This window comes from Dendrobates tinctorius, unplaced genomic scaffold (genome assembly GCF_039654945.1).
Source record: "Dendrobates tinctorius isolate UK_male_01 unplaced genomic scaffold, ASM3965494v1 ptg000154l, whole genome shotgun sequence".
Lineage (NCBI taxonomy): Eukaryota > Metazoa > Chordata > Amphibia > Anura > Dendrobatidae > Dendrobates > Dendrobates tinctorius.
In genome coordinates, this window is record NW_027361821.1 from 19,671,968 (window position 1) to 19,686,820 (window position 14,853).

The 14,853-nt window shown below is 42.5% G+C and overlaps 1 protein-coding gene across 4 annotated transcripts in view; it reads right to left on the reverse strand.

The window, feature by feature from the left end:
• Positions 1–14,853, reverse strand: part of ACSL4 (acyl-CoA synthetase long chain family member 4) — a 68,294-nt gene that overhangs the window by 13,632 nt on the left and 39,809 nt on the right. For all 4 annotated transcript variants that reach the window (XM_073547649.1, XM_073547647.1, XM_073547645.1 and 1 more), the window contains exons 4-12: positions 13,988–14,165; positions 10,660–10,769; positions 10,436–10,571; positions 9,634–9,784; positions 8,973–9,096; positions 6,014–6,085; positions 4,913–5,052; positions 3,134–3,306; positions 2,636–2,710 (exon numbers count right to left, since the gene is read on the reverse strand). In XM_073547649.1, the coding sequence (XP_073403750.1) occupies positions 2,636–2,710; positions 3,134–3,306; positions 4,913–5,052; positions 6,014–6,085; positions 8,973–9,096; positions 9,634–9,784; positions 10,436–10,571; positions 10,660–10,769; positions 13,988–14,165 (1,159 nt within the window). The remainder of the gene's footprint in view (positions 1–2,635; positions 2,711–3,133; positions 3,307–4,912; positions 5,053–6,013; positions 6,086–8,972; positions 9,097–9,633; positions 9,785–10,435; positions 10,572–10,659; positions 10,770–13,987; positions 14,166–14,853) is intronic.

The window sequence follows — 14,853 nt, forward strand, 5'->3', positions numbered from 1 at the left end:
CCATGCTCCCTAAGAAAAGGATCTGGATTTTTAACAAAAAAAAGGTTCTTTAAAAAGGAACCTACGCGTAGGTCATCAATAGGGAGTCCCACATTTGAGATCTTAGCTACCACATCAATTTTAGGAAAATTCTCCCAAATCTTCCTCAAATGGGCACTTCATTTTAAGTACGCTCGAGATAGTGTGGAAAAAACGGTTTACAAAGTCTATTTCTTAAAGAGAGAAAGTAAATTCTTATGTAACGGGAACACCAGCTGTCAATCCAGAACTCAATATTAAGTGGATTAAAGAAGCAAAGACAAGGGTTCCCTAGGAGATTATACTCCCATGGTAGGTCTGATGAGTAAGCAATTTTCCCGTATCTTCAACCGGAAAGAATGGATGCCCATATTCAGAGGATGACTGAATAATAATCAGCAGTTAATTCACTGGAATCTTCTAATTCTTCCTCAGAACTTGTTTCAACAGGGATAGGGTGTCTACTTGAAGAGGAAGTGTTAATCTGACACATCTCTCTCTTAATGGTATTTTCAACTTCTCCCTTGGTTAATGATTTAATATCCTGGAACAATGATGGAGACTCTTTGGCTACTGTTTTCTCAATGCATAAGCGACAGAGCCTCTTTGTATTCCTAGACAGAAGTTCTGTACATAAGGCACATTCCCTGGTGTATGTATATATATGTGTGTGTGTGTGTGTATTTATTTTTTATCTCTATATATCTCTATCTCCATCTATCACCAGTGCATATATAGTACAATATTACTACTCACCCCATCCTATGCCCTGGCAACAAGCGTGCAAAGAGGTTTTGGATAGTTTACGGCATCACTGCGGTACATTCCTGGATCGTCAATACTGCCACTTCAGAAGTTATGAATCCACTACCCGCCGGAAGGAGTCACTGCATCCCTTTTATATCCGTGGGTACAGGAGGGGGAAAAGGCAGGCGTTTCAGCACTATTCCAATTGGAGATAGGATCACGCCTCAAAGTCCAAGCAGCTATACGCCGGTCTCGCCTTTCCGAACTCAGAAGAGGCCGGTATTTGCAGACCACTGGCCTCGGTGTGTTAAGTCACATGCAGTCATTTTCAGCAAGTCATCAGTGTGCATGTGCCTCCGGTGAACTCCTCTGCTCTGGAAGCGCTATTCTCCTTTCTACGCACACACTCCCAAACTCAGAAGTGACTTGCCAGAAGCAGAGTTGCATCCCCATTCCAGTAAATGCCAGCAAGGACAGCAAATGTCAAATAGACAAGGGGCCCAATGCTGCATATCCTTGGAGGGGTGGGGGTTGGGGGACGCCTCCTGCAACTCCTGAAGAAACTTCCCCAGGTATCTTCCAACTTCACCCCACACCCACATGGCTGTAGGTCTCCTCCCACAGGAGCAGAAAACCACACTAAAGGCGTAAGGAGAGGTTCCACCTTTTTAATCTGTAGGTTTCCTGTTCCTGGGGTGGATACCCCCTCTGTATGGTGCGGTCAAGCGTGTAGGGGAAAACCAGTCCATATGTTCACCATATATTTGTCTGTTTTCTAGATTATGTCGTTCCAAATGTAGCATTGTATCAGTTATTAAAAAATCCATTAAAAGGATGAGCTCATTGCTATGATATTGAAGACCTCTCAAGCATATGTCAGCAGTATCAGACTGGTATGTGATACCCCGCCAACCTCTAACCAGTGTGACAGAGTGGTGATTTTCAGAAACGCACATCCAGCTGCTCTGAGCCGATAACAGTTGAATAGTGGGTGTGCCTTGCGTCCAATCAGATATTGATCACCTTTTCCTATTGGGCAATGTGGGTCTAGTACTTTAGAGGACACCACTGATATTTGATTTCTGATGTGTACAGCCATCTTTAAACACGTTCTCTGTAACTATATACCATAAAGACAATGATACAAATAGTAGTACTGCAAGGTCAGACTTGAGAGGATGAAGTCTTATCTATCAAACACATCTTAAACTGCCTATACACAGACTATCGATTGCTGAACCAAGAAATAGTGACATGTTTAGCACATAGTCCAAAACGTCCAGGGGGCATTTACAGAATTAATCGGGAGATTTAAGGATTCAGCATTTCTGATTTTGCTTTACCAATCCTTTTGTTGAACCCAAGATAAGCCTTCGCCACAGAATTCTAGAGTTGACACACTTAGGCCATGTTCACAGGTCCAGCAGTGATCAGTTAGAACGGATCTAGCAGCAAACTGTTGGACTGAAAAGTTGTGTCTGAACAAATTTGCCGTTTTTAAATAAAAAAAAAAAATTCAAAAATGGATCCAGCATAGTTTTTTGCTTGTTTGTTTTATTTAACATTGAAGTTTACAAAAAATAGATTCGCTGATTAGCCATGCGTTTTTCTTTCATTTGTAACGGATCTGTGTTTTGCTTACTGGTTAGGAATTTATAAAAGAATTTATACAATGAGACTAACAATACAGAGCGCTAAAGTCCCTGCATGGACAGCAGTGAAGGAGGACATGCCATCAGAGGGTGATCACAGCAGACTGTTCAATGTACAAGCAGTATGAAAGCCGTAAGCCACCATATGGTTCCCTCAACAAGCGCTCTCTGTATCTCACGCTCTGGTGGTAGCCATGTTAACAGACTAATTTGCTTACCTTCCAGCCAGTCACGGAGTTTAATTTCGCAGCAGGTAAGAGGAGCGCCCACTCTACCGGTGCTGTAGTCTGACACTGAAAGAAAAAAAGAAAAACAATGTAAAGTGCATTACCGGCTCAGACAAGCAAGCAGCACCATATGCAAGCACGCAACAGGGCAGATTACAGCTCAAGGTCAGCAATGCATTCATCTATCATATATGCAAGATATATACTAAATGATGAGATTACAGCGCCATAAACGCTGTCCACTTAATCAGGGAATATGACTAATTTGTGTAAAAACATACACCCTAAACCATGGCAACTAGCGGCACCGGATCTATAAATCCACCCATGACGTGGCAGAATCGTGCACACTTTATATTGTCCACCACCGGCAATGTATTTCTAACCACAGGAAGTGACACACTATGGTGTTATATTTTTACATCTAGGAAGTGGTTAACGCCTCACACCAGACATTTACTGTAAGCCCGTAGCTGTACAAATGCCTACCTTCAGTAATGGTACCAGCCCCACAAGTTTCTGTTAGGCCATAACCTTGACCAACTGGACAGCAGAAACAAATATTCATAAACCTCTGGGTCTGTGGAGATAAAGGCGCCCCGCCGCACAGCATCATACGGACGTTGCCTCCTAATAAAGCCTTCACCTTTTTGAAGAGGACTCTGTAAGCGAGAAAAGGGAACAGGCAATGAATGCGTCCTGTCGTGTAGAATCCCCAAAGCTCCAGGCACATGCAATATTACTGTACAATAAGACTGACTAAGAGCTACAATAGGAAACCTCTAAAATTAATGGCTGGAGAAAACACTTCTGCAAGGGATTACTGAAACCGACAAATAGTGATGAGCGAGTGTGCTGGGTTAAGGTGTTATTGGAGCATGCTCATGTGCTAACCGAGTGTCTTCGGCATGCTCGATTATGATCGAGTCCCCACGGCTATTTGACAGCTGCAACACATGCAGGGATTGTTTGTTAGGTAACCCCTACATGTATTGCGCCTGTTCGAACAGCCGCGGGGACACAAACTTTTTTTTTAACCCCTTAACCAGGGGTATTTTTGGTTTTGCATTTTCAGTTTTCCCTCCCCTTCTTTCCAGAGCCATAACTTTTTTATTTTTCCGCCTATATGGCCATGTGAGGGCTTATTTTTTGCGGAACGAGTTGTACTTTTAAATGACACCATTGGCTTTACCATGTCGTGTACTTGAAAACGGGAAAAAAAATTCCAAGTGCGGTGAAATTGCAAAAAAAAGTGCAATCCCACACTTGTTTTTTGCTTGGCTTTTTTGCTGGGTTCACTAGATGCTAAATCTGACCTACCATTATGATTCTCCAGGTCATTACAAGTTCAAAGACACCAAACATGTCTATGTCCTCTTTTAGCTAAGTGGTGAAAAAAAATTCCAAAGTTTGCTAAAAAAAAAAAAAAAAAAAAAAAAAAAAAAAATTTGCGCAATTTTCTGAGACCCGTAGCGTCTCCATTTTTCATGATCTTGGGCCGGGTGAGGGCTTATTTTTTTGCGTGCCGGGCTGACGCTTTTAATGATACCACTTCTGTGCAGATACGTTCTTTTGATCGCCCGTTATTGCATTTTAATGCAATGTCTTGGCGACCAAAAAAAACGTAATTCTGGCATTTTGAATTTTTTTCTCGCTATGCCGTTTAGCAATCGGGTTAATGCTTTTTTTTTATTGATAGATCGGGCGATTCTGAACGCGGCGATACCCAATATGTGTATGTGGGATTTTTTGTTTTTACTGTTTTATTTTGATTGGGGCGAAAGGGGGGTGATTTGAACTTTTAGGTTTTTTTAATTTTTTTATTTTTAAACTTTTTTTTTTTTTTTTTTTTTTTTTACTTTTGGCATGCTTCAATAGCCTCCACAGGAGGCTAGAAGCATGCGCAACCCGATCGGCTCTGCTACATGAGTGATGAGCAGATCGCCCATATGTAGCAGATTTACTGCTGTGCTTTCAGCGCCGACCACTGGGTGGCACTGAAAGCCATATGCCTGGAGCAACCATAGAGGTCTCAGAGACCTCTGGTTGTCCAGGCAACATGACGCCGACCCCCGATCACGTGACGGGGGTCGGCGATGAGGTCATTTCCGGCCCTGCGGCCGGAAATGCTATTTAAATGCCTGCTGTCAGCTTTGACAGCGGTATTTAACTAGTTAATAGGCACGGGCGGACGGCGATTCCGCTTGCGCCTATTGCGGGCACATGTCAACTGTTCATACTGCATCCAACGTCTCTGGCATTACTTACACATTACATAAGGGAGCATCGTATCCCTTCTTTATTTGCTCCAGCTTGTAGTCATAGCCAAGCTTGAACAGGGTTCTCTGGATAACATTCATTTCTTGCACTTTGCTCATGACATTTTTGTAGATGCGATCCATGATTTCCTGTAAGAAAAATTAGACTAGTTAGTATTCCTACAGGAAGGCATTGCTGGGGGATTCTAGTGTGAAATGAGGATCTAGAAGACGGATTCACACTTGAGTGGTTGCCTGTGTACGATATTGAACAATGTATTTTCCAATCTCTGTGGCAGAAACACGCCAAAAAAAAAAAAATATTAAACTCGTCATTCCAAAAATACCAAGTGTTTCCACTATCAAAACTGGACAACTTGCTGATCTATGGGGATCCAACCGCTGGTGATCCTGAGAACAGCGCTCTGCTGAGTGGTGATTAAGTTGGAGGTGCATGATTGACGGCTGCTCCATTCATAGTCTATGGGACTGCTGAAAATAGCAAAGTGCTGTACTTAGCCGTCTCCAATAGTCTCAGAGAATGAATGGAACCAAGATTGAGCATGTGCACCTCCAACTAACTCAACACTGCACAGAGCGATTGAGTTAGCATTACTGGGGTTTTATTGATTGATCACATACTATTTATGCTTTTATTCTGTGGATAGGGAATAACCCTTTAAACTGGGAATAATAGTAATGCTGTTTTTAACAAGAAGATACTCTCCAATTTTGTAAAAATGTCACAATCCTCTCTTGATAATAACTTTTTTTTTTTTTATTTGTTTGCAACTGATTGCCTAGGCTACTGACCACTGCTGCAGCTCTTTTATTGAGCTTGTAAGCAATGCTCTGAAGCTGGCGGAGATCGCTGGTGTTCACAGTCCGTTCCACATTCCAGCAAGCCACTGCAGAGGTAAATGCATCTTCTATAGCAGCATAAGGAATGCACAGTCCAGGACTTCAGCGCTTCATGCATTTCTTAAACTTATATGACAACTGGCAGAATTGTGAATGCAGCTCTGGACATGAATACAGATAATTGGGATCTGCATCAAATGGAGCTTCCTATGCCAGACTCCACAACTTACACATAGAAAGCAATACTTACAGGCACAGCCGCCATCAGCGTGGGCCTCAGTACACTGCAGTCACCTTTACTTCCCTTCTTAATTTTACTGGACTGTAGAGACAAAAAAAAACAAAAAAACGAGAGATGTGTAGTAGGTTAAAAAACTACACAGTGCAAAGCCTTTCACCTAATTTGTGATCCACAACACGGTATTTTGGGAGCTCCCAGTACTGACACTCCTGACTTTTAAAGGTACACCGGCATACGTCTGCAAATGGCAGAGCAGATACCCCAACCACTAATCAGATCTGCATTGGCCAAATGGGACGGCTCGGACGTTAGAGCCAGACACTGACCACAAGTTTCTTAGTGAAATTCATTTCAACAAACAAGTAAAACCACACAGGCCCTTTATCATGGCATTTACATATATTACCATCTCATTTCTAGGTCAACTGGCGACATAGTTTGAGATTTTTGTTAGCTATTCGCAGTAATAACATTTCTGGAATTCTGACAGCAGAAGATATCCTGTACAAGTGAAGAATCCATTGTACAAGTTTCAGCTCATTCAGGAGGACGTGGCATTTCAGCACGGGATTCACCCTGTTATACACCTGCTGACATTTCCTACTGGCCTATTAGCATTTTACCAAGTGCAAGGGCTAATGTGTAGCTGTACGATTACATGACACTTCTCGTGTGTGGCTGCCAGTTGGATCCCTTGTTGCTGCCATATACTTTTTATAGGCTGAGATATGAGGCTTAAACACTTTGGTGGCAGAGGTTAGCGGACACATTGCGGGCCATCAGACCAGCTCCTCCTCCCGCTACAAGGCACATTTATTCTCGGTTTGGGATGCCCGTACATGTGCAGGTTTTGATGCAACTTCAAATGGATTTATATTTATTAATGTAGAAAAGTGTTTGAGAAATATATGTAAGGGTATGTGCACATGCTGCGGATTCTGCTGCGGATCCGCAGCAGTTCTGCAGACAGTGTACAGTACAATGTTAGCCAATGGGATTTAAAATCTGCAGTGCACATGCTGCAGATTTTTCCATGCGGATTTGCTGCGGTTTTAAATCTGCAGCATGTCAATTCTTTCTGCGGATTCCGCAGCGGTTTGACACCTGTTCCATTGTCCAGGCGTCAATCCGCAGGGGAAAACCGCTGGTCACTTTACCTGCAAATCCGCGCAGAAAAATCTGCAGCGTGTGCCCGCAGCCAAAGTGGGTGCATTCATGTAGTCAGGATCAAATTTTGGCAGCATGAATCAAATGACCAGTTCCCTTTAAGTGTATAAAGCCTCACTTCCCCTGGTAGTGGTGGTGTAGGAAAGTGGATCACACTAATGCATTACCCTGCAGATTACAGCAGCTTACAAAAGCCAACTACCCGATAATCAGCTTATTATTGGAGAATCTTCTGGAGAAAACACATTGTTCAAATGGACAAGCCTTTTAAATCCCATACTAGTCACTGCTTATTACTTAGGTGGTCTCTGACACCACAAGTGCGGTCAGTGATTGGCTTCATAAATCAACTGTCAGTATGACAATTGCTGTAGCCAAGTTATCACTGAGGATACAAAGGGGTGAATATGGGTTTATTTCTTATTTTATCACATAAGCAGATTACTTTTTTTTAGGCTTGAAAAATCTGCTTAAAGAAAACATACAATTTACAAGCAGCTCCCAGTACAGTAGTATCGACGAGCCCCTCAGGAATCTCCAGCCATGTACTGCATGTGACTCGGATAAACACCCCGGAGCGAGATTATCGTTTTCAATTATTTACGTCGTCCTCATCTGGCAGAGTCAGTCATATTCTTCATGCTTAATTCTCACAGCCAATTGCAGCGCGGCCGCATTACGCGCAAGACACAAAGCCTTTTATTCAACATGATAGTCAATGAGTAAAGGTTTTACGCTGGGTAAATCTGGCATTGCGCCTCGAAGCAGGGACGGATGGCAAACTCTAGGTCAATGTAGGAGAACAATAATCCGCTTCACTACAGGCAGCCCATTTAGTGTGTAGTTCAGGAAACTTGTCAACTTTCTCCTACGCAACACACTAAAGCAAGCGTAAAAGGAGAATGGGATCGTAAGAAACAAACATTTGATGGCATTAAAAAAAAGCAAACAAATTCATTCTAATAGCTGCTGCCATCCCGTTCAAGGGCAGGAGAGAGAAGAATAGCTGGGATACATTGGGTTCCTATTAACCCTTCAACGTTGACAGACTCTTCAGGCTCCTCACATATACTGACTTTCTGCATTTATATACAACAGTCAACAAGAGCACGCAGAGTCCTCTGACCACCTCAAACTCCCTGCAGACACCCAGCCAAGCGTCACCGCTCGGTACGGATCTCCAGATAACACTGAGGGCCAGGGCAAAGGCTGTAGAGTCTTTCATTTAAGAGAATCGGTCCATCATGCCAATTATGCTCTAATCAGGGTTTCATCAGTGTGCTCAGATTCTATCTCCATTGTGCCGGTGCCATCCGAGTGCAGTTACAGGTTTCCCACGCACTCATTGGGGGAATATTAGATCAAACTGCAGCATTTTTTTCCTTGGACTGACTGCAAAGAAATAAATATGACAAGTGCACGGCCCCATAGACTAATATAAATCCAAGTGTGATCCGATGTTCTGTCAGGTCACACTCAAACCAAAAATATGCTTATCTGCACGAGCCCTAAGGCTTTTTTTTTTTTTTTTTTTAAACTATGTGTACACCTTCAGGGGCTAATATTTTCCCCCATAAAATTTTAAACCACTTGATCAAACCAAGCATGTGATTATTCTTGCAGCCAAGAAAGTCTGTGCACTTAATACTATGTCATCCCTACAATAACATATAAACTACTTATGAAACGCAGCACTCAGAAAGCAAGAATCCATCTGAACGTACAGATACTTTGTAGCCACTATATATATATATATATATATATTATATACACACACACACACACACACACACACCCTTACCTGGTCAGATAGTGTTAATGGAGAGGAGTAACCTATTCTACATCCATAGGTAATGCACGATATCTCTGCCGTCATCTCTAGCACATGTGCTAATGGCAAGTAACCTATATAGGTATCTTTGGGTCTGCAAAACATAAAATATTAGATGTGTCTCTGGAATATTAAAAGCGCACTAACAATAAAGAGTGTTGTGCTAACTTTTTAATGTCTACCAGAAAAGTATACGTAGACAGCTGGACGTCACTATATTCCCCAATCAATCAATGACAAGTGGAATGGTAACAATCCGACTCTAATATATTCATACCACGAGGAACAAAGAACAGCCACTGACCCTTTCATATAAAAGGTTTATTTATGGTTTAGTATAGTTAGGTTTATTGTATGCACGTCTTATTAAATACAGCAAGACATCCTGAACCAAATTCGGTGCCAAGAAAACAGACAAAAACACCAAAAAAACTTGGTGCATCATGTTGCAAACTGTGAAATGTGACCGCAATAGTCAATTGTGTGTCAGGCCACTACATAAAACCTACTTTTTCTGAATATTCAACCTAGAATGCCCATTAAAATTAACAGAATCTTAAATGGGATAGACTTAAATAACTTCTAATGAAATATTTAACCACAAATTATGCATCAAAGCGTGAAAACATACCCAAGTCCAGGTATCCGTTCACACTGCCCAGACATGCCAGCTATTAAATTGCTGTGTACCATCATCACACCCTTCGGTCTGCCAGTTGAACCGCTGGTATACATCACCACCGCCAGATCTGTGGGTAACGGTCGGCTGGACGGGTTGCTCACTAGAAAGTAAAAGGGACACAGATACTGTTCAGACATCTAGAAATTATCAGATACGCACAACTCTACAATGGACGCTGTGATTTGTTTTCCCCATGACTTATAGGAACAGTATCGAGACAGTGGAAAGTAACATGCCTGGTTACCAGTGTGTCCCAGCACACTCCCTCATACACCAAGAAATCTCCTGCACCCATGTTACACGGCAGGTACACGTGCCAGGCCCTAGTTGTCTTACTACTGAGCAGTACTCAGAGGTGTGAGGCTACCCAATACTACCACACCCAATATTAAAGGGAATGATTGGGTTGGGAAAGAAATGCAAGGGCTGAAAGCTCTAATGTTATTATACAATGCGGTAATACAATCTCTTAATTGGGGTCTCCAGTTAACTATATATGTATAAAAGAAGTACTGATGCAAGTCCCGAGCACATGCAATGTTGCTGCCTTTGTGATTGCATCTTGATGGATGCTGTATTCTGGCTCTCATCAGTAGGCCCAAACTAATCCTCCACTTATAATAAGCAGGAGAGTACTGATCTGCAGAAAGCCACTATACAGGCTGGACAAATTCTGTAGCCACGTACAAGCCACTACTAAGGATCACAAGGTTGGGAGTTTCTCAATAGCCGGCAATGTAGCCACACTTACAGTTCTCCTGCTTGGCTCCCAGCTCCTCCACCTCTTCTATGTTATGTACATCTATATTTGCAGGATATTCGGACTTGTTGATGTTCTTCCCAACATAGATAATGTGCTTGATGTTGCCGACTTGTGACAACACACACTGAATGCAAAGGAAATACACGATAAGGTCCAGAAAATACCAGTAAAGGACTGGTTAATACAAGATACATAGCGGATCAGTAACACACCTTCAGCTTGGTTTCTAGGAGCTCAGAGCTGGTGATGAGGTGAGTAGCTCCAGACTCGTTCAGCCCAAAGGCAACAGCGTCTTCTCCAAGTGTAGCGTACAAAGTGACCACTGCAGAAAGAGCGAGAAATTAACGCCTCATGATTGTACGACGCCACTCTTCACATTGTGGAGCAAAGTATACACACGTTAGAGGGGAGTCTCTGACAATTTCTAGAAATAGTCCCCCATTAGCATATGGACATTAATACAGGAAGGTCCCCTACTTAGCACTCCTCCATGAATGAGTGTCTCCTGTACTGGTGCACTTGAGCCATCCCTATATTACATGAACGGATATTTATCTGAACGGCCTTCTTAAAATTCTTTATTATACTACAGACGCCGCTGCTGGAGAAGTGACGAGTAACCACAACATCCCCTGACAGTCAGCTGTTCTCTTCAGGTGTCAGGAGTGGGTCCTAGAGCAAGGAGCCAATGGAGGAATCTAGAGAGGTTTTTCCCCAGAGAGCCCCTATAGGGTCATGTGCACACTGTCAGATTTAATGGGAAGAAGAGGTCTGCATGGTGCACACCTTCATTTCTGCGCTCCTCTAGCCAAGAGATGAGGATTCTCTGCATCAGGGTTCCCCAACTCCAGTCCTCAAGGCCCACCAACAGGTCATGTTTTCAGGATTTCCTTAGTATTGCTCAGGTGATAATTGCTTCACCTGTGCAATACAAAGGAAATCCTGAAAACATGACCTGTTAGTGGGCCTTGAGGACTGGAGTTGGGGAACCCGGCTCTACATGATACCCCAGCAGAGCATATGAAAGGTGGTTTTATAAACTAAATAACTATGAATTTTCTTTACTTGAGGACTCATAGCAGTATCACAACTGCATTACCTATAATTTTCTCCCTTTTAGGGAAACTGAAGTACCGTAGTTTACAAAAATCTTGGCAATACCAACAATTTTACATCAATGTAGAGTCCTACCCTTAAAGTCTAGCTTACTACGCATCAGTAAAGAGTCAGACTACAAAGCACTTGACTTTAAGCAGTCGTGTATCGAGGCTATATGAAACTTTTACTAAAATAATTAAAGACTGGCCTAGTATACGCCGTATGAGTAGTAGAGTAAACCACTGCTAGACACCTCCGGTGGCAGCTAACCTTCCAGAGCTCAAAAGGATCATACAGTTTAAACCATGTGTGATCACAATTTCCCTTTGGTTTTCTGCAGGTGAGGGACACCCTCAATAGATGGTGGACCAGTCCTGAAAAAATGGTGGGTTCAATCAATGTACATGTCATAGGATATGGGTACAGCTTGAACTCCATTATTTCTAGATCTCCGGGTGCTTATCCTGCAATATGCTGCTCGCAGTCATCCACTGTGTGGAGTGCTAGTCACCTGCACCAAGGGTAGGTAGTACCGCTATTGGGCACGTAACCGGATCTTGGTCTCATTCCCAGGATCAGCAGGGATCCCAGGGGTCACATCATACCAATCAGATTGAATTATAGTAAGTTGCTAGGTTGTAAGCAGAGGGACACCCCATTAAGAGAATATCATAGATCAATAAGTTGTAGTAGAAAACAGGAATTGAAAGTGGACAGTGTGGTCTACATTGTAGAACAATGAGGAAGATGCAAAAAAATGTATGGATGTTGCAGGAGAAAAAAACCCTGAAGTTATGTCAGCCACAGGCAACAAAGCCCCGAGGTTTGTCACGTTATCTCTCAGAAAGCAGCTTTCCAAGTAATGCAACCTCCTAGTGAGCACGTGGGGCCGCGTATCAGACCTATAATCACACGGCAGTATGGTAAGGTTAGGGTCTGGATCGCAGGGATTACATGACCTTTCATTGCTGTATTTTTAGACTCCTCTCTAAGCTTTATTGAGCTGCGGTTCTAGAGGATCTGTCACCGCTCCAGACACATCCGTTTGAGCAAATTCTTCATTCACCATAATAACAATTGGAGCATTTTTCCCCAAGATCTCCTGGGTATGTATTATTAAGCCTACACTTGGTAACACGCACCAGGACATACAATGTTAAATACATCAATTCTCAGTTTCCAGGAAAATAAGAGAAACAAATGTCAGGCTGAAAAACAACATGTTTCACTTGAAAGAAGGGAGAAAAAGCTGCTGCCACATAGTGATGCTTTCAATCCCAGTGGAACTCTGTCCAGTGATATGGGGGGGGATGGTTGGGAGCCCCCATACACAGATGTTCAGATCTCACCTACAGAAACAGGTTTTGCTGACTTTGAACTAATGCGATTGCAGACCTGAAAAGGGGAAACTCATGTGAAAAATGTTCCCTGATCTGTGGGGCAGGATGTTATAGAGCAGGAGGAGTGGAGCAGATTGACTTATTCTGTGGGAAAAGTTTCACTGAAATCCTAGGGGTTTCTATGTATAGGCGTCTGGTGGGCGATCCTATTAGTGACTGACAGTCCTCCCAGTATGAGGGCCTGCAAACAGCTGTCAGTCACTAGTAGGACCACCTACTGGACTCAGGTATGCACAGCAGGGATTTCGAGGATTATCATACAATTCTATTCTTTTCTAACAATGCTATATATCATTGTGCTCCGCTTCTTCTCTATACTGTGCACAAATCAGACTGTACGTGCAAAGTGACAAGTTCCCTTTCAGTCAGGTAACCGGGCTGACCATCCACGTTACAGCAGTTGATATAACTCCATCTAAAATCTGCTGACACACGGCGAGTAAGGGACTGCCAGATCCTCTCAGATATAGGAGACAGAAGCAGCACTCAGTTTGGCACCACACAAGCCATGCTGGATCAGGTTACTCTGTGGACTTCTACCAGAAATCCTGAAGGACATAACACAAACTAAAACATAATGAAAAAAAATGCAAGCAAACCAAAATTTGCTAATGTTTGGACAGGCCAACCACGCTTCTATTACTAATCATTCTGTGCAGCACCGATCCTGTGAAAACAGGACTATGTATCGCTGCCAAGAACGGCGATTTCTTCAAGCAAACTTAAAACTCAATTCACCTGAGGAACAAGTATTTTTGCACATCCGCCACGTGATCGAAAACCTGTTTACACGGCCCGATATACAGGAAACAAGTGTTTCTGTAAAGTCAAGCAATGTGAATGCGCCATATATCTTCCACAGCCACTCTCCATCAACTTTCCACTGTGTACAGAATAGGCTGTGCGCTCTTGGACTGACTTCATCTATTACTAAACCTGGTGCGATAAAACAGCTGCTACAAAAGTGAAGGGCTCAAAATCAGTCCCAGCCATCATTAATGTGATATATTATCTGTAGACTTTATTAGTGGCAATTACTTACAAGGAAAGTTGTACTTGAAGCATGCTTGTGCCGTGATCATCCACTCTGCCCTGGTCTCGCAGAAAATGGCAACTGTGCTCCTCGGTTTCAGGTCCAGCGCAGCCAGACCACTTCCAAGATGGCTGACTCTGGTGTTCACTTCTTCATAATTTAACCACTTGTATTCCCCCAAGATTAACTGATAGAAGGGAAGGAAATTACAACATCTGCATCACAGGAGATATATAAAAGCAGTGCGGTTCTCTAACAAACCATGTAGAATTTTTGCGGTCCATCTATGGCCTAGGCTCTCATCACATTCCGGATGCAATGACCATTAGGATTCCAGTTAACAGAATGGAATATGAGGTTCTCTGCACCATTTGCACTTTTTTGCTATTAAAATTACCAAAACCACTGACAAAAACTTTACAACACACGCTTGAGTGGAGCTCAAGAGAATACAAAGAAAATGACAAAACCTGCAGGGCTGTAAGAACACGTAAAGGCTGCACGCTTGACCTCAGATATAACCCATATCCATTTTCTTAAATCTTACAGATACATAAATGGCACAAACAGTTCTGAATCACACCATTAAATGTATTGAAAAAATAAACAGGACTTAAAATTTTTTTTTTAAAAAAAAGTGATGCTGATTAAATAAAAATGCAACTGACATTTTTTGGATTTTGGTTTAACGGCATTCAACTGTAAAAGTGACCTGGAAACACGATTCTTCAGGTCAGTATGATTAGAGCAAAAATCTGATGATTGAAAATAAATATTTGGCGGGTGTCGTCACTCTCACGAGTCCCATAACTTTACTTTATTAATGGAGCTATGCAAGGGCTTGTTTTCTGTGTGCCAAAATTTTGATTTTAATG